This window comes from Diorhabda carinulata, chromosome 8, assembly GCF_026250575.1.
Source record: "Diorhabda carinulata isolate Delta chromosome 8, icDioCari1.1, whole genome shotgun sequence".
NCBI lineage: Eukaryota > Metazoa > Arthropoda > Insecta > Coleoptera > Chrysomelidae > Diorhabda > Diorhabda carinulata.
In genome coordinates, this window is record NC_079467.1 from 7,229,806 (window position 1) to 7,257,225 (window position 27,420).

At 32.1% G+C, this 27,420-nt stretch overlaps 2 protein-coding genes across 5 annotated transcripts in view; one reads left to right on the top strand and one right to left on the bottom strand.

The window, feature by feature from the left end:
* Positions 1 to 27,420, bottom strand: part of LOC130897504 (E3 ubiquitin-protein ligase HERC2) — a 102,286-nt gene that overhangs the window by 74,479 nt on the left and 387 nt on the right. Inside the window, exons 1-15 of one of the 3 annotated variants that reach the window (XM_057806398.1) lie at positions 19,475 to 19,775; positions 19,113 to 19,350; positions 18,692 to 18,860; positions 17,197 to 17,468; positions 16,855 to 17,072; positions 16,386 to 16,556; positions 14,753 to 15,008; positions 10,073 to 10,283; positions 8,010 to 8,126; positions 7,864 to 7,957; positions 7,592 to 7,773; positions 6,656 to 6,834; positions 6,011 to 6,360; positions 1,737 to 1,836; positions 1,444 to 1,672 (exon numbers count right to left, since the gene is read on the bottom strand). In XM_057806398.1, the coding sequence (XP_057662381.1) occupies positions 1,444 to 1,672; positions 1,737 to 1,836; positions 6,011 to 6,360; positions 6,656 to 6,834; positions 7,592 to 7,773; positions 7,864 to 7,957; positions 8,010 to 8,126; positions 10,073 to 10,283; positions 14,753 to 15,008; positions 16,386 to 16,556; positions 16,855 to 17,072; positions 17,197 to 17,468; positions 18,692 to 18,860; positions 19,113 to 19,337 (2,773 nt within the window). In that variant the 5' untranslated portion in view covers positions 19,338 to 19,350; positions 19,475 to 19,775. Of the gene's footprint in view, positions 1 to 1,443; positions 1,673 to 1,736; positions 1,837 to 6,010; positions 6,361 to 6,655; positions 6,835 to 7,591; positions 7,774 to 7,863; positions 7,958 to 8,009; positions 8,127 to 10,072; positions 10,284 to 14,752; positions 15,009 to 16,385; positions 16,557 to 16,854; positions 17,073 to 17,196; positions 17,469 to 18,691; positions 18,861 to 19,112; positions 19,351 to 19,474; positions 19,776 to 27,420 lie in introns of those variants that run through there. The other 2 variants (XM_057806396.1, XM_057806397.1) reach the window with 2 other exon arrangements.
* Positions 19,925 to 27,420, top strand: part of LOC130897505 (1-acyl-sn-glycerol-3-phosphate acyltransferase alpha) — a 103,160-nt gene continuing 95,664 nt past the window's right edge. Inside the window, exons 1-2 of one of the 2 annotated variants that reach the window (XR_009059716.1) lie at positions 19,925 to 20,248; positions 20,319 to 20,452. Coding sequence is in view for 1 of the 2 variants with exons in the window: in XM_057806399.1 (XP_057662382.1) it covers positions 20,064 to 20,248; positions 20,319 to 20,452 (319 nt within the window). In the remaining variant the exon portion in view is untranslated. The remainder of the gene's footprint in view (positions 20,249 to 20,318; positions 20,453 to 27,420) is intronic. The other variant, XM_057806399.1, reaches the window with a different exon arrangement.

Sequence of the window (27,420 nt, forward strand, 5' to 3'; positions counted from 1 at the left end):
TTAATGCGCTTTCTATTAAAGGTGTAATATTGAAATTTACAAACTTCGAAACTCATACTGTGAAAATAGACACACCCAGTATGATTCTAGCCTCGACAATCACAAAAATTCAATAAATCTAAGTTTTTTGTTTGAAAATTCATTTTGTAAATGATACCAGTTAGCTTCATTTTTATTTTGTGGAATTTTCCAAATACAATGATTTTGCAATAAAAATTCAAATATTTCCCAAGCCGTGCGAAAATCAAATAAGGTGTTCCAAGTTGTTGTCGATACTGAAGAATTAGGACACCCTGTATTTTACAACAAAAGTTTTAAAATAAGGCTCAGTTATGCCGTGGCTCGTCAATCAAAATCCAAGCTGAAGTGGTTTTTCGAGAATAACATTTCAATTTTACATCACATTATTTTTATTTGCATAATGCCGTTGCTATTGTCGCAGCAGGGGCATCTAATAAGTAAGAGTTGTGAAAATTGAAAATTGATTATTTAGATAATTTAAATTCGGTATTACTGGTGAAATTAGGAAACGCCAAAATAAAGAAAACCAAGAATGTTCACTAGATGTGAATAATATTATAATATATATAGAAAAATATGATGCTTTTGGATCAAATGATTTACCAGAAAACGTTTCTTTTTGGCATTGGAAGCATATTCGTCAGTATGACTGGGAGAATTAAACATTATTCGGCTATAATTTAAGTAAATGTAGGAGGGGACATATTAGCGCCATTAACTGTGGATGTGCGGTACCATGGTAGAAGGAAAGAAATCGGGGAAGCCTATTAAAAATAAAATTCTTCAATTTCTTACTTTATCTACTTTTTGATATGTTTATGTTTCTAAATCGTCTTGATTTTAGGTCTCTTTGGATTTGAAATTAGTTTTTATTGTATGATTGAGAGGCGTGTAAAATTGAAACTGGAGAAACATCCTATTTCAGCAAAGGGTTCTAGTGATTCTTCAATAAAGTTGATAGCCAAATTAATTTTATTTTCAAGTTTCTAAGTCGTCTTGGGTCTCTTCTGATTTAAAATTAGTTTTTTTTCATAACTTCTGAAAGACAGAAAAAAATTTGACGTTGCGGCCTCTTGTAGTCTTTATCAAAATATGGTATATTTTGATAAAAATTACAACAAGCCGAAACGTCAAATTTTTACCTGTCTTAAAAAATTATAATAATAATAATAAAAATTAATTTTAAATCAGTAGAGACCTAAAATCAAGACGATTTAGGAACTTTGCTCATAAAATTTTCAACTTTATTGAAGAATCACTAGATCCCTTTGTTGAAATGGGATGTTTATCCAGTTTCAAGAGATTTTACAAGCCTCGCCCAGAATCACATAAATGCGCTACATTTTGATTTAGAATTTGCGATGACACATAATTGTTGGTCTTTTTCATTAGAAACTTAATACTTCTCACAATGTTACTGACCTGTATTTAATAGTAAAGATGATAAAGTTCTCGCTCTTCCATTAGCAGTAGGTAATAAAACGGACCAGCCCGTTTGTAAGGCTGCTTGAGCGGCAGCTTGTACTGTCGGTAGTATTTTAACGGCGCTAGCTAGATAAACAACTTGCGATTTTAAATTAGCTAGAAGTTTACTGTTAACACCCAAACCAGCTGTTTTCGGATCCAAATTATTGGATATAATGCTGTGCAACTAAAAAAATACAACAAAAACAAATAAAATCGTTAATCGGAAATTTGTAAATAAACTATATTACCTGTAATTGTAAAAGTTTTAAAATTGAAATAGCAAGACATTCTTTTTCTTGTGAAGATGGATTATGAACTATAACTAATTCCAGAATTTGATCCAGTAACCTAAAAAATACAATTAATAAATTTGTACACAAAAATGTAAAGCGATAATTGGAAATATACAGTTTTAGAAAATATTTTATGTTGTATAATGTACCCATTATACGTCTGTTAGCTCGACCTTAATAATACCCATTAATCACTGCAGTTATTGATGAATCAATTAATTTAACTATAATATTGTATATTTTGTTACAAAAAAACTGGCTTCTAAATTTGTAAATCACTGAATATTTTCAATTCAGTTCTGTACACAAAAAAATTTAAAAAGTGATTTTTTCTAGACTAGATTCTAACTCGGGAGTCGCAGTTGGAATGCACGGAGCATCTACACTGAGCCATCAGCGACTTGGAATATATTTTTCGAAATAATGTATAAATCTGAGTATCTTTTAAAACAAATTAAATTTGACTCAAATCTTTCAAAATTATTGTTTGTATGCGTTGATTTCTCAGATTTAAATGAGAGAAGATGGTTCATTAAATTTATTGTCGGAAAAGTCAAGGAAAGTATATAATATAGCCTATGAATATTTCTTGAACTGGCAAAAGGCAAAAACCCACTTAATTTTCTGAATCGACTTTGTTTCAGCGCTATGGACCTATTATTCAACTTACATCAAGGTATAAATTTGGAAATTTATAAACATCAATAAGTTTTCAACTCTAGTATCTAATGATAAATACTTAGTAACAAAGGTAAAATATTAAGTATATCTTCCACATAATTACAGGCAGGGGATAATTACACAGGGATCATGACCCCCCCTCGCGAAATTATCTTATTTTCAGGAAAAACTTTAGGGAAGCATCAAAGAATAGTTTGAACGAAGTGCCGAAATTGATTAATGGTAACTAAGTAATTGCCCAGGGCGTTATATGGATAAAAGGTCATAAAATAGATTTTTCATTGTCTTCTTATGTGACAAAGACATGTATCCATCAATTATTATTTTACTTCGTATCCTTGCTACTTTATCAGTACGCGTCGCTTGAAGTGAACGAAGCTTTTCAACTTTACAGCGGTTAAAAAATTGGCTTAGAGTATCCATGGGAGAAGAACCTAACCTAACCTAACTTATTAGAAGTGTAAGTGTAACGTTTGACGTCAAAAAAGTAAACCAGAGTTACGCAATAAATTAAATGAAAAAAGATATCCACCGAAATTGTGAAAATCGAAAAATTGAAGTATCAAGCCATCATCAAGTACACGTATGTACCTCTTAACTTTAGTCATAGTTAAAGAATAGCAGTTGCTAAATAATATGTACTTGATTATAAACACTCAATAATTGGAAGTTTTATTTCTTTTCTGTAAAAAAATGTACAACTATTTGATATTTCTAACACTTATTACATCGCCATACCTAATGGGAACCATTTAAGATCTGTTAAACATATATTAAGTTATACAATACGTCTCTTATTTTATGCTCTATTAACGTATCGTCTCGAATTACCTAATTTCTGCCTTACGAGGATGTATTGATGTCTAGTTAGCCTAGACCAGCCATCATCAAGTATCTGTATTTAAAAGGGTTAAGAGATAAGCAGATTTACGAAGATATGCTTAATACCCTTGGTGATTAATGTCCTTCGTATGCGACCGTGAAAAATTGGACTGTAAGCTTCAAAAGAGGAAAATTTTCCATTGAAGATGAAGACCAATCGGGGAGGCCACTTTCTGTATCAGTCCCCAAAAATATCGATGCAGTTCATGACATGATATTATCAGACCGTCGAATTGTGCTAAAACGGATATCTGAAACACTGATTATTTCATACGAACGCGTTCATCATAAAGTTCACGTCAATTTGGACATGAGAAAAATTGCTGCAAAATGGATCCCCAAATGATTGAATGTTGACCAAAAGCGTAGAAGCATCGCGTTCGATCTGTGCTCGATTTGAAAACAATAAGGACTTCTTAAACCGTATTGTTAGTATAGATGAGACTTGGGTACATTTCTACAATCCAGAAACAAAGCAACAATCGATGGAATGGCGACACTCTGGTTTTCCAAGACCTAAGAAGTTTCGTGTCCGAAAATTTGTTGGAAAGTTCTTGCTTCAGTTTTTTGGGATTGCCATTGAGTAATCATGATTGATTTTTTGGATATGGGTAGAGCAATAACTGGAGATTACTATTCGACATTACTGACCACTCAACGGAAAAAAAATTAAAGAAAAAAGTCGCGGAAAGCTATCCAAAGGGGTTTTGTTTTTGCAGGACAACGCCCCTGCACACAAATCTCATGTTGCCATGCAAAAAATTCGTGTTTTAGGGTTTGAATTTCTAGAACACCCTTCTTATTCACCAGATTTGGCTCCGTCCGACTATCATCTCTTTCCTCAACTAAAAAAAAAAAATTTAATAGGTCGTAAATTTTCTTCCAACGAGGAGGTAATGAAAGCTGTGGAGGTCTGGTTTGCAGAGCAAGAAGAAACATTTTTTGAAAAGTCTAGAGATATTGCAGGTTCGCTGTAATAAATGTATCCAATTAAGAGGAGAATATGTTGAGTAATGAAATATTTTGACATTGAAATTTTGTTTGGTTCTATAGTAGGCTAAGAATTTTTCAATATATCCTCATAAACTGAGAATCCAGAGAAACAGTTTATTGTAAATTATCGTGACGTTCGATTAAAGCTTTGGTAAATTGTAATTGAGATTTGTAAAATATTTTCCAATATTAATATATGTATTTAAGTGAATAATTTGCTATTATTTATTAATAACCATTCAATTTATAGATCCACCAATATTTTAGTTTGGGAGTAATTTCATGTTCTTCTTAAGTAAAAATTTCTTTTCACACATTTTTTAAGACAGTTGCTTTTAAGTTTTCTTATGTTTTGGTTTTTTCGCAGACGAAAATTGTGGTGTTTTATAAAATTTTTTCTTATTTATATAAAGCTTAGAGATGATTAACTTTGTTAGATTATAGCTACATTTGTTTTATCGACTAAGTCCTATCAAATGATCTGTACGATATTGTGCATGGTAGAAGTATAAATCTCAGAATCACAGTTCATAGTATATTTTTGAGTTAAGTGTTTTTTCCACATAAGCTCAGAGAGGAAATCTATTCCTAGATTTTACGTACTTGTTTTTTAGAGTACTGTATATTATCTGCAAAAATGACAGTGAAATAATTTTGATAAGCTTTTTTAATACTTGGAAATTATTATAGCCCCATGCAGATTGTAACTACATTTTCGTGCCTCACAAGTATGACAGTGTCAATGGCAAATGTTAATATTTTCATTTAGGTAGGACTATTGTTAAAAAGTAACCTCTAAGGTTTATCGTGATCTGCACTAGACTTCCTTCTTCTTCCTACTCCTGAAGGGGTAGGATTCTGTAATAAAATCAGTGAAGGAGTGAAGATTATTTTCACCAAATATTTCTTCTTGAAAGAATCCACCAGAGTAATTTTCTTTCATATTATCTCTTTGTTGCGTTTTCCTATTTTACAGAATGATTTTGGGGTAGTAAAAACTTTTGTAGATGCCTTTTTTTGTCTCCTCTTTTCCCTTGATTCTCCAATGACTGATCAGTTTACAACAGAATTTGGTTGCACAATGCTTTGATTGCAGCTGGACTATCAGAATAGATCGCTATATCATATTTTTGTTCATTTCTTTTAGGGTTAATTTCCAGGACTATTGTGCACAAAGTTGGATTCTATGAAAACCATTTCGAGAGATACCATACCATCATTGAAAGAGTTTAAGATATTGTATGATTTTGTAAGTCAAGTACCAGACCTTGTTGGCTAACATTGAGAAATGTATTCTTTGTTGTTCAATAGTGAACACTTCTGTGGACTTGCCGCATTCCAGTTTTGAAAGAATTCTATTTGCATCAATTTTTCTATGCCTGAATATCATTTATCATTTCTATATCAGTCTACTAGTTATTGAAGAGATAATTGTTTGAAGTCACGTCGTCTCAATTAAAATTATGTTGTCCAATCCAATGGCATTTTGGTCTGACAACATATTGATTTTCCTTGGCAAGTTGAAAAATAATATAGACGTTCTTCTATTTCAATTCTTCATAGAACAAAATGTTGAAGAATTTATTCCACTAATACAATGGGTGAGATACAAATTGAGAGTAAGTATGTACATTGGAAAGTCACAAAGTTTCATCCTATGTGAAAATACTTACTTAAAAGTATGCTCTGTTAGATCTATAACAAACGGCAAGGATGTTTTAGGTACAAAAGAATTAACGTCAGTCCAACAAAAACTTTGCGATGGGCCACACGATATACCAACAATTTTTTGGCCTTTAAGAGCTTCCAGTAATTTTGGTTGTTGAATGTAAATATCAGGAGTGTCGAATAACTGTTTGTTTTCATTTTTACCCCAACCATAAATTTCTCCAGTATCCATTAAAGCCAAAATGTGCCCGGTGCCTACATCTACTGAAACTACTCGTTTGTCTTGCAAAACTTCTACGGGTTCGGGAATTCTTATGTGATCTTCGTTAGGATGCCCTAACCGCCAACCTTCACCCTTCAAATAAAATATATTAGTGCTAAATACTTTTCAACAATGAAAAAGCAAATAAATTTTACAAATTGAAAAACAAGTGATGTTTTAATGTTATCAGTTCAATTGGATACCCTCCTTATTGGAAGTTGGAACTATCAAATTTAAAATGAAAAGTGATTTGCTTCAAAATAACAATAACAGAAAAAATCAGTTTCAAGAGCCGCATAAATAAAAAGTATGCAGATTGACATTTTTATTTGGGAGATATAAGTTTCTGATTTAATTGAATTACTTAGATATTAAATAATGTGCCTACCTTTCCCCAAGTAAAAAGTTTTCCTTCTTTGGAAAGTGCGACACTAAAGTGCGCACCACAGTAAACTTCCGAAATTTCGATGTCTTGTAATTTTTCTATCAGTCTAGGAATTTTCGAGCTTTCTGATCCACCTCTACCGAGTTTTCCATAATCTCCGTCTCCCCAGCTATAAACTTTACCTAAAATGAGTAAAGAAATAGTACACAATTATTTAAATTACATTTTTTTATGAAAAGAATTTCAACTTTATAATTCTAAAATTAAGGTAAGTAAACCTCTCTCACCTGAACAATTTGTCGCTATTGTAGACATATCAATACGTATGTTATATCAAAGATAAATGTATTCTGTTCGTGCAAAAACAAAGATAGGCTTGAAGTATCAAGTAAAAGATAGCTTTGAAAGTATACGTATTCCTGATATGTCTATTTCTAAATTATTAGGGTACATATTTTCCAGGAAACTAGCTTTTTCGTTAGAGCCTATGGTAATAAATCACTCAATTTTGTAAGAAATTTCTCGCTAAATCCGTTATAGGCCTCTTGCCGGAAATTTATGAAACGAGAAACGTATGTTAGCAGCTGGCGTCGTGCCTAAGACCCTGCACTATAACATCGCCAAACTGGGATTACCAATAAACACATTTGCCGACATCCAGAAGGTTGTAATATTGAATACTTGCCACACATTGCGCAAGTTTATTTTGTGAACTAAGCCTAATCCTTTTGATACTTTTCAATACTCAATAATACAAAATCTAATCCCATAACAACTAAATGTTGCTTAAGGGATTATATTCTGTTCATTTAATTATCTATATAATATATTCAAATAACAATTACCCTGCAGCTATCTAACCAAAAAATTAGAATCTTTTAATAGAAAATATCATTTGAGACAATCACTAACTTTACGATATTTTTCAATAGGATTTACCTTGACTAGTAACACAAAGAGTATGAGCATCTCCTGATCCACAAGCAACTTTAACGACATGCTGGCCAGATAACCCCGCTACCAAAGTGGGTACTAAACAATCATCACATGTGCCATGTCCTAATCTACCATAATATCCTTTGCCCCAAGTGTAAAGTGAACCATTGGCCGATATGGCAGCACTGTGAAAATATCAATAAAACATATGAAAAAATAATTGACAAACTAAGTAATAAAATTTCTAGTTTGGCTGCAAAAACTAGAAAAATTACCTGTAGGTAGCACCACATTTAATATCTACAATGTCTTTGTCCAAAAGTGCATATATTATTTGGGGTTCTTCTTTAAAACTTGTATCCCCATGACCTAAAATGTATGAATAGTGATAATTGATTCAAATATTTAATATTATACTTACCCAACCGCCCCCCATCGCCATTACCCCAAGAATATACTTCAGATTTTTTTGTAAGTGCCATAAAATGTTTTCCTTCAGTATGTGCTGCTATTTTTATTATTTCTATTTCCTTTAGAGCTAAAATATATATATAATTATTATTATAACAATTTCATATAAAAGAAATTATCCTTAAAATGTTATTCGCCAATAATTCATACTTAACTGAAATACAGTAAAATAAATATCTGCAAAAAGTACAAAGCTATCTCAAACTGAAGAAGCCTTGAAGGAAACTGAATGGGCGGAACAACTAACAGTACCAATTAAAGATAAAAACGGAGTAAGGACCAGAGAGTATCAATAAAAGAATCAATTTATTTAACTAGAGTCTCCAATCTCCAAACACATTGATTCAGTAAATAGACCGAATAAATTGAAGAAGTGGATAACAACTTAATTCTAAATGGATTATCCAATAAAAGCGTCCAGATATCAAGAAGTCACAAATATGATGTTACATAATGTAAATAAAAAGAAATCTGAGATCCATCTCATTTAATGGAGAAATACTAAAAAAATTAACTAAGTATGAAAGGATTTAAATTTGTTACATATATTCAATTTACTACTTAAGCATATCTACTTTCAGAAGCATTATGATTTTAAATTAAAGTAACAGATATTGGAACTCATACTAAAGCTAAAAAGCCTATGCCTCTCCACTAATTTATTTTTGGCAGTAAATATTGTAAAATACAACAAGTTGACAGGATAGTCAAGTAAGCTGGTAATAATATTTAGAACCAAAAACAATGCACAATAGATTTTCTGGATACAAATCAAGTGTTAGATGATGTATGGAGAAGGGATCTATAGCTACAAACTTAAACAAAGATTACCATATGGCATTTATCAAATTCTTTAAGGATCTTATCTGACTAAAAAGTTCTTTATAATCCAACATCGATCAGAATACAGTGACAATATAAACTCTGAAGTATTGTAAGAGGTGAAGGACCAACATTATATTATTTATTCACTTTTGATTTGCAAACCTCAAGAACAACCAAAATTCCGACATTCACAACTCCTTTTCACCACCACCAACAACTTGAATACAAGAACCTACAAAAAGTCGTAATCATGTAGAAAAGTGGCTTAAGAAGCGACAAATAAAAGCTAATGGGTCAAAGCTGATCAAAGTAACTCTTTGAACAATTATCAAATACCACAAGAATGCAGCTATATCATACTTTAGACACACTAAACTTGACTTTAGAAACACTTATTTAAAAAGAGGAAAAAGCTAGGTCTCAAACTACATAAACTTGAATAAACATAAAGCTAATCAGTAGAAAAACTAAATTATTACTCAAAATAAGCAGCTAGTAAAAACAATTTTCAAATCAGTATGAACCCAGAGTATACAATTGTAGTAAACTGTAATTCACCCAAATCTACAAAGGTTTGAAAGTTATGAGAACAAGAATTACATTTCAAACAGAAAGATGGTACAGTTACACAAAGCTTAAACAAAATTGGCACCCCAACTTGACTAAAACTAACTAGAAACTCTACTAGAAGCAGTATTTATACGTGCTTGCTCCATTGTTGAACAAAATTTTAAACAAATCGACGTTAAGCAGAGAGAATGTTCTATGCCTAGAGTTTATATGGTCTAAATTAGTGGTCGCGGTGACGATCAGCGGGTTGGTAAAACTGAATGACGAAGCTTTTGATTCGAAGTTGAACAAAGCAGAAAAAAGAGCTTGGGTGGCCTTTTGTGGAAGTTGTCATAATTTTCTTGGGAATACCGACAAATCATTCGGGAGCTTATTTCTGCTTATAAAGCTTTAGGATACAATATGTCACTCAAGATTCATTTTTTGGACTTGCATTTAGATTTAGACAAATGATTAAATTATAAATATAAAATATTTAACAGGAAAACAAATAATTTGAAAAAAAAACTGAACACAAAATTTACAGAAATTTGAATTTGTTACTAGTTCACATAATATATTTGTATGGTTGAGACTATCATACATCTTGCAGTTTATCACTTTGTAATCAACACTTACACTCTATTATTTGAGGGCACTGTGTCTCAGAAGAATAGTACATAAAGTACACTTTCCCAGAATGTGTTAATATTAAAATTCCCCTATCCGAGCAACACAATTCCTTGATTGTCAAATCGGCTATTGCATCGCAGTTCTGAGGTCCAGTCTCGGTAGCCCAAGGGAGCCAACCCCAGCCCCATACTCTCTGGCCATTATAGTATTGAGATGACTAAAAATAAATACGAAATTAGACATGCAAAAATATGTAAATTATGTATATCATATAAATAGAAGCTAGCTTGAAATGCACTAAGAAATCTATATTTATACTTCTACTACACTTGAGTTTGTCTTCAGACTTTTTAGTAGTAAAAGAAACTATTTTAGGTCTTTCCAATGACTCCAATTATAGATAATTAGTTATCATTATACTCAGTAGGACTTTTCTAAAACTATAACCCGGGATCAATTAGATCACCTATCAACTGATTGTGGATTCTAACCCAGAACGAGATTTAGATCACAGTTTCCGAACGTCGCGTTCAATTTTCGGTGGAAATTTCAAATTTAAGACATGATCTACAAGAACTTTTGATTTGTATCACGTTTTTGTACGTTAATTCTTCTATGATATTTATTTAGTTGTATAATAGATTCTAGATGTTGTTATAGGGTAGTTATCAACGATTTACCCCCTCACACGGATTTTGTACCAATAATATATTTTTATGCTGAAATGTCGAAAAGTATAAAAACCTCAAACCTCAGTAATCTATCAATTGCACTGATGAATAAATGAATAAATTTTGAAGATCAAATAGCCCACAGATAAAGAAACAATCCGCCAGCTGATCGCATTAACCCACTGATCTACCAGGAAAAAAGGATCATGTCATATTACTAAGACGGGATTGAGTCGATAATTTTCCGAATAAATAATGAACGTGATCCGGGTAAGTTTCCGAACATTCAGATCATGATTATCATAGTTCCTGGAAAGTCCTAGTGTGATTCATAGTGTTGCAACCAGAATTTGCAGAAAATGTTATTAACATGTGCTAAGAAAGTTGATATTATGTCTACCGACCCTGTAACTAATTAGGGTACTGTACATATTTAGGTATGAACAGAAGGATGTGGTTGTTGTCTGCTTGTGGTATCTCTTTCCAAGCAACTTTTATTTATTTATTTTTTTATTTATTTACATAGCCCTACAGCCCAAGTGCCAATTAAAAGGTGGGAAAGACATACATAAAAGTTAATTGAATAATTAAAGTTGTAAAGTATAACTACACAATGGTAAATTTAGATGAAGTGTAAATAATATACACACAAAATTCGAAAAAAGTAGCAGTTCTAGAATTCCATGATAACTCTGCCAAATACGAATAATGAGAAAATTATAGAATGGAAAAAATTTTCTTTAGAATAGTGCCGCAAAAAATATCCAGTGAGTTCTGCATTTGACAGTGATATTGATTCATTCGATTTAAAGGAGAAAATTTGAGAACATTAGTTCTAGCAACTGGAAACAGGAATAAAGAGTGGGATCAAGTGACAACTCGAGGTGTATGTATCCTTAAAAGATACACATACGTCTAGTCGCCAGATCACCAAGTTAAAGCGTTCAACAGTGTATTTCTTTTGATCGATAAATATTGTCAGACCTGAACCATATATATTTAACATTCTATCTGTGAATATTATTTATTTTCTCATATGAGTTTAGTAGCTTGGGTCCCATAAAAAAGAAGCATATTCTAGTTTTGTAAGAACGAATGCATTAAAAGTAAAGGTACGGTAAGCAGCCTAGAGTTTCTCAGTACGAAACAGAAGTTCCTAAAGGCTCCAACAAGGATAATATTGATATGCTCAACAAAGTTTAATCTACTATCAAATGTAACACCAAGATCTTTGAATGATGTAGACGTTTTAAACACATTATTAGAAATGCGATATTTGAAATGAAGGGGGTAAAGTTTTCTATTGAAAGATAAGGTATTACACTTTGAAATAATGAGAGGAAGTGCATTTTTATCGCTCCAATTACAAATTTTATCTATATCAGATTGAAGTAAGTGGCAATCATCAATGTTCGATATGGAATGATACAGTTTCAGATCATCAGCTTACAGGAGAACATTTGAGTTTAATCCTGAGATGATGTCATTTATAAATATACAAAATAACAGTGGCCCAAGTACTGAGCCCTGGGGCACTCCAGAAGATGCGTCAATTTTTATGGAGTTGACACCATGGTAAGTAATTGTAAGTTTTCTAATTGTGAGGTATGACATAAAAAAGTTGGTAAATGAATCAATTGAATCAATCTTGGATATCTTAGTCAGAAGAATGCCATGATCCAAGCGATCAAAAGCTTTATAAAAATCTGTATAGATGACACCAACCTGACCACCCCTATGCAATAGTGCAGCCATATATTGCATTAAGCACATTAAATTGGAGACAGTAAATCTACCATGATAAAAACATATGGATAGTTTCACGTGGTGGAAAAGAACTTTATAAAACAGAGTTTCAAATACCTTAGAAAAGTTGGAAATAATTGTGATGGGTTGATAGTTCTCAATAACAACCTTATTATATTTTTTAAAAATAGAACAAATTCGTCCAGTTTTCCATATCAACAACAGTCTCATAATAGAAAGGCTGGTAACCTATTGGGACCAGATAAAAAGTTTGGTTTTAATTTTTTGAGGCTAGTTAAAAGTTCAGACTCGGTAAAATAGGGAGTAACACAAAGCAAATAATTTTTTCTTGGATCACTATAGTCAAAATAAGGTGTAGATGAGGTAATATATCCTGACTGAAAATAATAAGCAAGAGAATTTACAATGACATCTGGTTGGTTAAGAGGTTAGTTTTTTATAGAAGATGTTATTAGGTATGCTAGTAGTTTTCCTATTGGTATTTAAATAGGACCAAAACTTCGTAGGATCATTTGTTAGCTGTTGCTCTACATTTTTCATGTAGTTATAATGACTCCGACGTATCTCTCTCTTAATTTTGGCCCCAAATTACTAAATTCAATGTGGTTATCATTATTATTGGTAGTTTGAAATTTTTGTAACAAACGATATTTCACCTTAAGGTTACAAATAGTGTTGTTGTAAAACCATAAAGACTATTTTTTTAAAGATCTGGAAATTATTTTGGTAACACAAGCAGAGACTGCTTCTTGAATTGACTAAAAATATTCGCAAGCTCTGTCAACTTTGTTTTCAAACAATAATTGATTCCAGTTGATATTGAACAAATCGTTGTAGAGTTGGGGGAAATTAGCCCTTTGAGAGCTGTACCTCGGATTCACTGGTGATGGAAATGACTCATTTGCATTTTTTAGCATGATAATGATTTCAAGGGAGGGGTGAAATCCATCCTCATGAGTTAACGGATCAACGCATCTACTTACTGAAAGTTGATTCCGACTGAAAACTAAATCAAGAGTACGATGGTGAGAGTTAATAATTTTGTTCAATTGTGTAACATTAAGAAAGTTGTTTAAGTCACAAACCTATTGTCATTAGTTGAGTCAGCATGCATCCTATAGTATTGGGAAATATTAAAATCGCCAATAATAACAATGCCATCATCATTCAACAAGTGAACATAGTTTGTGAGAGTTTTATAGAATGTATCATATACATCTGAGCTCAAATTTGCCCAGCAAAACAGTCCTGATTCCAATAACATCAACTATAGGAAGCACGTTAGTTATATCCGACACGTCGAAACAGTTAGCACTTCAGTGCTTTCTTAATGCAAACAAAACTCCACCACGATCTGACCTGAATATTACTAAATCGTCTGTAAAAAGTTCAGATTCAAGAACGGAGGGATTCAACCATGTTTGGGTAATAGCGATTAAATCAAAGGAACAGTCTATAGAAGCATTTCGAATATCAGGAAGTTTAGTATTCATGCCTCAAACATTTTGATAGTAGATAGTGAACCGTTTTTTTAAGTGAAAAATTGAATAGTTGTGTCCAGTAATAAGCAGAACCTCCGCTGGAGTCTACATGACCACTCAAATCCAGTTGTAATTAATATTCGATGCCAAACATTAGATTTGAATTTTTCGAGTTTATCTATAAACCATGGGCATGAAACATACATACAAACTTTCACTTTGTCTGTAGTGGATACGTCAATTGGATAGTCTCCTCTCCATTATATCCTCTCCTTCTTGGAGACACTCCATTATTCCATGTATAATATGTTGACATGTTTTCTTATAATAAAAAAACATAGACAACATCAACATAATGCCCAGCTGTCATACTGCTTCGAATACACAGAAGGTGAGCGGCTACCATAAGAAATAGCCATCAAAACCATTACTACAATAGTCTCTCAGTTATACCATTCTCTGCACCAGCTCAAACATAAGCAGATGAATAACTTTCTTAAAAAATTATGTTTTTGCAAAAATAGTTAAACATTGTTATTATTATTGTTATAATAGTTAAACAGAATTTTCTTTAACCAAAGTTGCAATACTTAAACAGTTTCTTTGGCCCATTGTAGGATTTTAATCTCACACAAGTATAAGCTTTTGAGAAATTTGTAATTTTCTTACAAAACCATTAGAGAGGCATAGATTGAGACTGGCCCAGGTCTATAGAACAGAATTTATTTTATACACATAGAATAAATGACAATGCAAACAATACTAACCTTATTGAAAGATACAGGGGGTATATGTGGATTTGCCAGTCTATCTAAATGTGCCATTATATAAACAGCAGCTTGTCTTAAATCTATTTCACAGTCTTCATTATCAGGCAGCTCAAGCAAATCTAAGTAAACTTTTGGAATACTATCCAATTGATCACTCTCATCTTTATTACTAAAAATAGTTTGGGAAGGTTCTATTTCGGCTAATCTTCTAATAAATGGCAATAGTGGGGCACTGGCTCCATCCTCAGTTGATCTAAAGAATTTTTTTTTATACATATACACACTTCAAATTTTATAAAAAAGTGCCTAAGAACTGACCGTAGTTATAATTAGATCAGACCCTGAAATTTAACTAGAAAGGAAGTTTATACTTCTCTTTACATTAGTGAAACTAAAAATAGAAATAAGAATACCATTGCCATCGCCTACGCCCGAAAATGACATGCAAGATCTAGATATCTAAAAATGTTCCACAAAAATGTCAATTTTTAAAGAAGAATTAACAACAGTGAAAGCACAAGCATCAAGCTGATAGTATGTATGTATTTTATTGGGGTATCATATACAGCACGACCCAAAGAATCTATCGTGTCTCCCTTTCTTGTTGTGCCATTGGGGAACCTAGTGTTTACGGCTGATCTAATAATTCCACTCCTCTTAGAAATTTCAGAATGTGGGATGGCTGTAGCTGCCAGATATCTTCGTCTTCTATTTCATACACTCCCAGGTATAGTACTCTAGAGTCCCATGGTGTCTCAGGTGTTTGTTGAGGCGACAGTGCCCTAATGGAACTTTTGTTAGTATTTGTAGATTGTTCTTACTTAGGTTGATACACCCAGCAAATCTACTCTGGTTATTGTTTCCAGAAGGGTCTTTGCCTGTCTCAGCCCCTGTAGGTTGTCCCAATAATTGGTTTTGCTCATATCTACCTTCTTTCCAGTGCTTTTTCCATTGTTCATTTCCCTTCTCTCTAGTGTGTCCTGGAATCCATTGTAGGGTAATTTTATTTTTCTTGCTTAGCTCGTTTAATTTTTAAGGGCAATCCCAAACGAGTTTGAATTTTATGATATTGGGGTTTAGAGCTCTAATGGCTGTTTTATTATCGGACAGAATGATGATCTCCTGTTTGCAATAGTTCATCTCTAGATTGAACAATTGCATAGATTTTTGCTTGAAAAATGTTTGGTGCGCTATCCAGATAGAGTGTTTGGTTTTGGGTCCGTACACTTCAATTCCAGTTCCATCTGCTGTTTTTGATCCGTCAGTATACCATCTAATGACACAGTTTAACGATGAACAATGAAATGTTGATTTTCCAATTGTAATTGTTTCCTATAAGAGAGATGCATTAGCCCGAAATATTCAGTGTATATATGTGGAATGCATTAAATAAGTTTTAGTTTACCTCTGGTTGCCTAGTTGTCAAAACGTACGTTAGACAGTGTAATTGTGACTGTTACTGTAGTGGTAGTAAACAGAGCGATTGTAGTATTGATGGCATAAAGAGATAAAAATGATTTAACTAGCACGAAATTATATAAAATATTAGCATGTAATTAAATACGAAATTAGTTGAGAAACTCGATGTATCCAACCCTAGTGATCACCACATTAAAACAAAAGATCTCACCTGTTGTCCGTAATGTGAGTTTTTTTATTCCATAATGTCAGTAACAATAAAACTATGTCTAAAATGCTGCTTAAAGTTGCTTTTTGCAAAGCGAATTCTAACAGTAAATTTAAAGAAATATTTTGATCTTCTATTGGTACATTACAGTGCTGCCTCTCACTAGATAAATCCCTAAAAATCAAATTCTATCAATAAATCAAATATTTACTCATTTCAATCACTAAACTACCACAGGAATTCTCTTAATTTTCCAGTAGCATATCTAACTTCATGAAAGTGTCTATATAAAGGTATTGAACTATTAATTTTTATCAACTTTTTATATTCTCATAGATTAACTATAATAACAAGTCTCAGAGCACAAATGTGAGTTTAAAATAAAAAATTTTACATTTATCAAAATACTACAGAGGAAAGTTTAAATGACTAGTATATTTTGAACTGTCTTTTTATATGATATAAATCTTACCCTGTTACAACTTGTTTTAAAAATTTATTGGATCTTTCTACTACTTCTAACCAAATAGGTGAAACATTATTTTGTTCATATAAAGTAGCAATTGGTAACAGCCTAAGGGCCTCTAGAGATTCATTTAATAGTTCACTACAAAGGTCGACATCTTCCCCTAGTCTCCATGCTCTTTTCAAAAAGGCAAATGAGAAATTCAATGCTGCCCTGGATCCCACCTATAAAATAAGTACAAAATAAAAAAGAGGGAATAATAAAAATTAATTAAAAAATTAACGGTAATGCCTAATGTTAAAATGAAGCACAATAATAATTATTCATTTGAAGTTATAAGATACATACCCTAGCTAAACTAGCTGCTGGACCCAAACTAGACAATATAGTTTTACTTTTGGCTGTCAATTTGGCATCTAGCTGTTCTATACTCCTTGTTATAATTGAATGTTCTGATTCTAAAGGATGGGGAGTTCTATTTAATGCAATAAAATATCGTTTGAATATTAATAAACGGTAATAGAGTCGTATGGAAGATAATGTTGAATTGGCTGCTTCGGAACATAATGATTCTTGTTGTTGGTTCAAACTATAGATGCTCTGAGAAAGCTGTTCTGATGCTGTAATAAATAACAAAGTCAGATATAACTGTTTATCCAGTTATTAAATAAATAAAAGGTAGACTGCTACCATATTGATCTAAATCTTCAAAAATCAACAAGACAAGTTGTGACAAGAGATTGAAATTATTAAAAACAAATAAAATATATAATACAACAGCTCATACAAGGAAAATAGAATAGGTTAGGTTGCTATAGGCAACCTTGATCTAGATTGGCATGGTTCAATATGAGACCCATTGTGTAACCCTTTATTTCCACTATTTGGAAACTTAGTCAGCTGAATCGCCGTCGTCACCCAAGTAGTTTTTGAATATGACCTAGCTTTGTTCAAGGAAGAAGAAAGTACAGCATTGAGAAGTTCTTCAAATATTTATTACTGGATGATGTGGACGATGTCAATTTGGAATACTCCAATCACTATACATATGAATAAATGTAACAACTTTTTCATCACTAAAATTCATTTTTAGCAAATATGGAACTGAGAGTTTCAGTTCAACAAAGTCGGACGACAGGTCCACACTTGTTCGAGAAAGTACAATGGTGTCGATCAACATAGTGAAGACGCAGCTTTAGGCCTTATTTATTATGATTTTAATTAATTTCACAAAACATAACAATCCATCTGCAATAGTGGTTACATATTGGTAGAAATATTGTGGTCTTCAGAATATCCTAACATTCAACATATTAATATGTCTATTCAAAAGATGTCTGCTACTGTTTGACATCAATAATTTCTTTTGAATAATGTAAATCGCACAAATACATTGAAAAGCTCTACATGTACTTTATAGAAAGATATTTGTCCCAAAATCACTACAAATTGAGAATATAACTAGATCAGAATTCACTTAATTACAATTGATTAAATATGTCCACCTACTGAGAGACTAAGGGTATATGCCCTGTTAAAAACCCAACGAGTTAATATAAAAGAAATAAACTGGACAAATTTTGAATTTCCAGGCTCAGCCAGTTCAAAAGTTTTTTAAAATTAAATGAAGGTTTATGCTTTCAAAATAATTTCATTGCCATCTCAATACCATTATTTGAATGAACTCAATAAAAAGGATGGAAAATTTATTAATAGAAGATCCTGGCCTTGAAAGCCATACCCAGTATATCAATTTACTAGGATTATATATTTACAATATTTTATTTTTGTGCTAGTAATATGAAATATTTATATTATTTCTTAGATTTAAGCTACTACTTACTACACTGAGGTCCCCAATCCCATCTATAGAGTAATGTTTCAATGGATGGCAATTTTTCCTTGTTAGAAATGTTTTGTGTGGATTCTTCAGCATCAAGTTTCTGGCATGGTTGACAATTACAACCACAATTTGGACCACAAATTCCATCACAACAGGCACAAGTTAGTACCTGAAATAAAGTTATGTACATTTTATATTTACTGACCACTGTAAACTCATAAAGGATCAATTTAACAAAATGAGGTATTCCAATTTTGAGTTTTATGGATTACTTTGAATGAATTCTACAATAAAAATAAATCACCTCCCTTTATTTTGAATCAGGCAAACTATTAAAACTGACTGAAAACAGTATGGCAATTTAATAGCATATTGTGGTATGTAATTAACCAATTAACTGTGAATTTAAAGAATCACTCACCCTTTGTCCACAGTAATATTTTCCGAATTCTCCTTGTCTTGCAGTTACCCCAGCACTATTTAATCTTCCAACAGAAAAATCCCCTGTTAATTCTCCATCAGTTATCAACCCATTCCAAGAATTTATTAAATTATCTTGAGAAGTAAATAATGTTTCTAAATTAGTTTTAAGCCATTTGATGTCCAATCGGGGCTGCGGTCTCAATGTAGTCTCACTATGAGACATTTTATATGAGTATCTAGAAATTAATATGAATTAACGTCACCATATATCTTGAATGTACATTGAAAATGTTAGTATCGTAAAAGTAAATTGAATAATAAAACGACAATGTTTATTCAATAAATTAATGTTCAAAATACCTGGTAAATTGTAAACATTTTTGTCAAGGAAACATTTGACGTTTGACGTAATACTGTTGGATTTTGACAAATAAATAAAAATTGTGAGGTGTGTTCCAGCATATATGGTTGTAGCATCAATTATTGGTATTTAAATGCATAACTAAGAATAAGTCATAATTTTTGCTATTTGTATAAAATTGAACCATTGTATGATCCACTCCACTTGAGTTTATTAGTAATATTTGGAAGCGAATAGAACGAGTAAATACTTCGATGGTGACTTATGAGCATACGAGCAGCTGCTAGAGATTACCTTTATGATTTATAAAAACCAAAAATCAGCATTTTCTATACATTGCGTTAGTTTTTTAGTATCAAACGTTATATACCATAGTAATATATCAAAAACTCTCCTTTGTCTCTACTGGTATTCTATGAAACTATACGGTATATGGAGGGGGGATTAATAAAGTAGGAAAATAAACAAATATTTGACATTGCGCAGGGAGATCCTATGGTTAATTATCGTTAAGCGCACAGCATTTGAAAAATTGATTTATTTCGTATTGTTTGGTATGTGTTGTGACTTATCAAGAAGATTTTCAGCATGTCTGTAACATATACTGAAATACTTTTAACTAGTTGTATATTTATCATTCCTTTCTTATACGAATCAAGTCATGTATTCCGGTATTACTTAAAGTTTTTCCTTTATTATGCCATTGTGATGACAAATTCCGTAATTCTTATTCCTGCATACTGTTTCAAGCCTGGAAATGTAAGAAATCTACTGTAGGTATCTAATTTTTGGGAATTATTTACAAGTTTTGTTATAGTTAAGTTATAAGAAGTGTTATTTTAGAGTTGCAAGTGATTTCTGTGGTTGGATAACTACTCTTTTGGGACTTAGATGGATTTTGAAAGGAAAAGAAAACTTGGAGAAGGATCAAGCCTGTATAATTGTTGCAAATCATCAAAGTTCCTTAGATATTTTAGGCAAGTACCTACATTTTTTTTTCGTTTATTGTAAATTGAACAATGTCTGTGTTTGATAAGAAATATATCAAAAATAGTAATATCATGTCACTAAAAAGTTTGTTAATATTTTATAGTAAATATATGTTTAAGCAATAGGTATTTAAAAATATGTACTGTTTTAAAGGAAATTAAATTTTCTCAGAATTCATCACAAACGAATTAAAGTAACTGGAAAAAATTAATATACAAAGTCTAAAAACTACTTTTTTACTGAAAGTAAATATATTTCAATATATTTTATCATGCAATCTAGGTATAATTCTTTGGAAATTATCTGCAATTTTACCACATCATTTTATATTTATTTATGAGATGTCCCCATTTGGACAGAAGTATACAGAAATCAACTAAGCTTGCAACCAAAACTAGATAAGAAACAACTAATAAATATTCTATTCTAGTAACAAGCAAGATACCTAAATTACATAAACAAATTACATTTTTATTCTAATCATTATTCATATATAGACTAAGACACTGTTTAAACTTAGCTAGATTAGTATCACTAATATATAAACAGATTAAATTCATATCCTCAAAACTGAATTCTGTCAAGGGGAGATCATATTTACCATAATTAGTGTAAAGTTGTTAGACTGTAAATATTGGTATATTTCGAAGAACTCAATTAAATACTACACCTAAAATATATGAAACATAGTAAATCATGAAATTTATATTTTGTTAAAGATAAGTTCGGCATATTGATTTACAAACAGCAGTCCTTTCTAAATTTATTAATACAAATAGCAGCATACAAAAATCTGTATAAAATGATAACTGTCTTATTGAACGTCATTGCTACAACTGTTATTTTTTATCCAGAAAAACTTGTCATATGCTACAAAAATAAATAAAATTCTATGTAAAATAATCTTATTGACTAATTCTAATAGTTATATTATTGAGGAATTTGTATGTAAAGATGAAAATGATAAAATTCATAAAAATTATGAAAACCAATATTTGACATATTATTTTTATGAGTGATAAACGACACCAAACTAACAAATATTACCTCCATAACTTTGATTTCTGTGACTTTCAATAAAAAACGGTATTAATATGACAATACTACATCTTCCGATTTGGAAAATGATATTGTAACGTTTTTCGTATTTATTTACACTCTTTCTATTCATGGAATGAATTAATAAACACTGTCTCATATGTTCTTAATTTATTTACATACTATACACTATATCACTTTACGAATTCGTTCTATTCATTACACAAATCATTTATATAGGTACCTAAATAAAATTCTACAAAGTTCTGGACCAAAAAGAAACAAAAGAAATAAATAAATAGACTTTCCTACAAATTATTTAGAAGAAATAAGGTAAATAAGCCGCCTGCTTCTAAAAAAATTATATACAAATAAACATCAAACAAGTTTCGCTATTTATAAAAAAATTTAAGAGACGCCGCCCGAAATAAAAAACGTCGGGCGAATTTGCCTAATTTTTAAAATTCCATAGTAGGGGTACAGGGCCGGCCTAGGGAACCATTTTGCGAATTTGCTCGTAACAATATTGTAAACATTTGTTCTCATCAAGATTCCAATCATTAGAAATCTAACTCTTCCAAGATTCTCTAACAAGTAATTTCCTCACTTCACTTGTCGTTTTTCACTGCAGGACACTAGAATTGATTGCTGATATCAGATTTAAACATGAACACTCAACATTCACAGATTGTACTCTGTTCCTTAGATAATTTAGGAAACCCATTATATGCCACAAGTAAGACACAAGCACGGATCCATCTAAACCCTGATTAATTAACTTGGTTTTTTGTTTCAAAGTCGAAGAGGAATTGAGGTTTAAAGTAAAAATTCGTCATTATGCTGTCAAAAACAACGTAATTAACTCATATTTTATGAGTCTTCTTCCAGTGCCTGCTGCATTCTAATGAAGGTTGGAAATCATCCTTTGGAATTCCTCACAATCTTCAGTCATGCTTATTAAATTTACGGCATCACGTGCATGGAACCAATCTCGAAGGTTTTTCAACCATGAAAATCTTTTTTTACCCAGGCCGCGCCTGCCTTCTACCTTCCCTTCCATGTTCAGCTGTAATAAGGCATATTTTTGATTTCTAAAAATGTGGCCTAAGTAAGAAGCTTTCCTTCTCTTTACAATGGTTAATAATTCTCGTTATCTGTTCATTCGTCTTAGCACCTCGTCGTTGGTCACCCGATCCGTCCAAGGTATTTTAAGGATCCGTCTAAAGAGCCACACCTCAAAAGCTTCCACCTTACGCATGCTGGAGACCTTCAAAGTCCAGCTCTCAACAACATAAAGTAGGGTAAGAAAAACATAGCATTGCGTTATTCTCCAACGTGTTCTCAAGTTAAGGTCATTACTTGTGAGAAAAACGTGCTCCTGGGTCCCACTCGTCATTCTGCCAGCTTCCCAAATACTTAAAACGGTGTACTCTCTCTATGGGTTGGTTATTAGTAGACAGCGACACATTATTAATACTAATTTTCGATATTACCATGAATTTCGTTTTACTGTAGTTCATTTTAAGTGCGTAATTGTCACTGATAATATTTACTCTGTTTAATAGCTGTTGAATATCTCGAATGGTGTAAGCTAGTATTACAGTGTCATCCGCATATCTAATATTGTTTAAGATTTTCCCATTAATTTTAATTCCAATTTCAATGTCTTCCAGAGCCTCCTGGAATTTTGTGGGTAAAAGGCTTAAAATGCCATGTCTTTCGTGGAGGACTCGTCATAATACTTGTCAAGACCCTGGATCCGCCCTTGGCAAGACATGGCCGATAGTGTCAAACGCCTCTGAGAAATTTATATAAATGAAATTCATCTCATATGCATATTTAAATGCCATGTAGTAAATTGTTTCTGATAGGGATAGGCAGCAGTATGATAGAGATCTGTTGAGAATTAATTTGAAGAAATAGGTAAAGCAGAATGCATAACCACAGGCTTGTAATTTATCATATTAGTTCAATCGTCACAGTTGTAAACAAGATTTATGTAGGAGGTGTGTAGTGTTAAAAGTGAATTAAATAATATTTGTGAAGGGTTTGAAAGGCTGTAGAAATATATCTTTTACAAATATATAGGAATTCTGTCAAGACTATAGGGTGGCTTTTTTTGAACTTTGGATACTTTCCAAAAGTTCAAAATTGATAAACGAAATATGTTGTAAGCTTATTAGTGACACAATAGAGTTACTAAAGGCTACAATAACCTTGCAGTATACAAAGGAGAACCAATTAGCAAATAAGTTGCATCTAGTGTTACTTGAATCAGCTGAATTATGTAGCACTAGGATTTTATTCCAGGAATAAAAGTTATTTCAAAACTTTTTGGTGTAATAATTAATTGACTAAATTATATTAGCAATAAAAGCTATAGCAATAGTTTTATACTGTCTCAGAAGATTGTAAAACAAAATATAATCAGCACATGTTAAGTCGAGTTGTAATCTTGAAACAAGTATTTTTAGTACGGATTATAACTTTGTTTCTAAATTCAGAAAGTTTCAAATTTTATAGTCTGTTATAGAATTTTGTTGTTTCTGTAATATTCACTATTCGCGAAAATTACGAAGTGGGCGACATCTGCTGATTTTTGTTAAAACTTCATTAGAGGTGAACAATAAAACCAGAATGCGAACTAGTTTTGTTGTTTTATAAAGAATAGAAAGTGTTATTTGAAAGTCTAAATAGTAAAATAATGTGTGCACGTTGTTGGTAGTTTCTTGTAGATATTCAAGTCTTTTCCTCCCGTATTTACAAGAACAAATGCATTTCTAATCTTTAACTACACATTCAAATTAATTGTTATCTCATGAGGCTGGGAAGTTAAACCTGACGTCTGTAGACATAAATTTTTAACTTCCACTTCAAAAATCACTTTCTTTTAGTGGTCAATTTCTGACTTCAACATTTTTCATGATGTTAAAAAGGGTTACTTCAATTTTCGTCATTTTTCGACCGATTCTTAATCACAACTTTTTGTTCTAACCACACAAACACGTTTAGGAAGTAACGGAAATTACAAAAATATAGAAAAACCTATCAAAATCACTAAAAACACATAAAAACACTGAATATCATGAAACATCCTTACAGTTTGTATTTTTTTATTAAAAAAAAAGAGCCGCGTCAACCATGAAAGGTTATTGGGGGCGGGACAATGTGAGTAAAGTCTTAATCTAAGTTCACAAAACAATTAAGCACTATATTAATTTGTACAGGTTAGTCAATTTTAGAAACTTAATCGTTTTTCTACTGTTAGGTTAGGAGTATCGCAGGCAAAGCACAGTTTTTGTTACTCTTTCTTCAATAAGTACTCATGGGATAACTTGGTGTGTCCTGTTCTCATACGATACTGTATCACTTGATCCCGTCGTCTTTGTGATATTTTCCTTTTTGGTAGTACATTTGGGTTGATACGTTGCAGTTTATTGTCTTTAAGCTTTCCCCATTTTGTTTAATATAGCTTCTAATATCGGAATGTGGAATTTCAGGAGGTTCGTTTTTTATTCTGTTGATACTGCAGGCATCTTTAGCTTCCCTATCGTCTTCCTTATTTCCTATTATACCGACGCGTAGGATGGAATCCACACGAACTCGACTTGTTTGTTCATATTGTCGAGTGCTTCAAGGTCGGCTTTAATTTGGAATAACATTGGGTGGTTTGGGTATACCCTTGTATAGGAATCAGTAAAAAATACTGTCTTTGATTAGTATTGTTGTAATATATGGTGCAGGGCTTTGGAGATTGCTACCAATTCAGTCGAATATATGGAATATTCCTTGGGGAGCTGAAACTGATAGGTGGATGTTTCGTCGACGAAAGCTGCGCCTACTGCTTCCATTTGAGATATTTTTGATGCATCTGTGTATATTTGGTAGTGGCTTTTATACATGTTTTTGATCTCTTAAAAATTTTGTAGAATCGGGGGTAACGGAGTACTGGATTTAGGGCACAGTAGAAGATTTGTATTGAATTTGGGAACTTTCTTGGTACAGGGGGGAGGATGGTTAACATTGTTCGAAATAATTTTCGGGAAATCTATAATTCGTTTGCTAAATGGTCGAAAATCGAATGAATATGATCAGAGAAGGTAAATGAATAAGTGGGATTATTAGGATTAGCCCCGGTCGCAGCTATTTATCAGTTTGTACCTTCTGATTGTAAGAGGGGGCTCGTTAGCTTCCACATAGAGGCTTTCCACTGGACTGGCTCTGTAAGCTCCAAGTACAAGTCTTAATGCAGTGTTTTGTATGACGTCCAGTTGCTTCAATAGGCAACCTTTCGCTGAAGAGTACACTATAGAACCAAAATCTAGCTTGCTTCGAATTTGTATTTTATAGACAGTTAGTAATTGTGTGGTATCGGCTCCCCAATTATGATTTGCTAATACTTGTTCATGTTTTGCATGTAGGCTTTTTTAAGTTGTTGAATGTGACTGTTCCACGTGAGTTTTGTATCGAGAATCATTCCCAGGAATCTTTGTTCTTTTACGTACTGCAAATTCTCTTTGTATAATGTCAAATTGGGCAGGTTTATTTGGTTTTTTACTGAGAAACACATTGCTTTGGTCTTGTTTATAGAAAAACGTAGACCTGTTTTCTTTTTACCATTCTTCTAGATACTGGTTGGATTGTTGTATTATAATTACAGCCGTGTGAATATTTCTGTTACTAACATATATTACAACATCATCTGCTTATAAACCAGTTTGTACCGGAGTATTAATATAGTCTACTATTTGATTAATTCCTATTAAGAAAAGTGATGCACCGAGTGATGATCCCTGGGGAGTTCCATTATCTTGACTATATAAGTTTGAAAGTTGGTTATTACATCTAACTCTAAAATTTCTGTCAGACAAAGTTTTTTACGAATGCCAGGAAGTTTACATCTATACCCTAATACAGTTTGTATTGTTCACTGCTATAGAAGCCTAATTCAGAGCCATTTGTATAATTCCAAGTTATCACGAGTTCCCTAGAAAAATCTCTTTATATTTTAACTTAAATCAATACATTTTCATAAACTTCGTAATTCGAACGAAAAAATCAACGATACATAATAAAACGACGCGTTAATTCGGTGTCAAACACTCTACAATTCGTAAAGAATAAGTCACTCGATCCTCTTATAAACAAGTCCGAGTAAAACAAATTGAAACTTGACATACACTTTCACACGAATAATAAATTTGATAGCTCGAAGTAGCTTTTTAAAACATTTATTTTTACAATCAATTGAAAATATGAAGAAAATTACAATAGAAATATATGTTACTGAACTGAAAGTGATTTTAAGACCGCCTCTTATATTATTGCTCTTGAGGCAATCTTCGATCCTGCTGGAGTTTCTGAAAAGACTGGTTCGGAGAAATCGACTGTGGGATGCGTGGAGTCAGCATTTTCTTATGGAAAACTATGTTGAGTGACGACATAACTCACGAATTGGTTTGTTTAATTAAGTTTCAGTTACTGTTCGGATTAAAAAAAAATCTGTGTTAGTTATGAGTCGTAAAAAATATAAATGCTTGACGATTACTGAAAAGAATCGAAAAGTAAAGTCGTAAAAGAATTTAAGATTTCTCTAAGTACTCTCTCAACCAAAATAATAAACAAGGATTAAATTTATGCTACTCTAACTGTTGGAGTACGGAAAAGAACTACTAAAGGTGAATTTCCTCGTCTGGAAGAAGGCCTGGTCATTTGGCTAAGACAGTGTAGAGGACAATAAGTGTCCATTAGCGGAAACCTGTTAACAGAAAAAGTAAAAAAGGTAGCGTCTACTCTACGCATCGAAAATTTTACGGTAAGTGAAGGATGGCTTACAAATTTCAAAAAGAGAAATGAAGTTTAAAAAAGTTTGTAGGGAAAGTGAAAGTATTAACAATTGAAGTTTGCTCAGATTGGC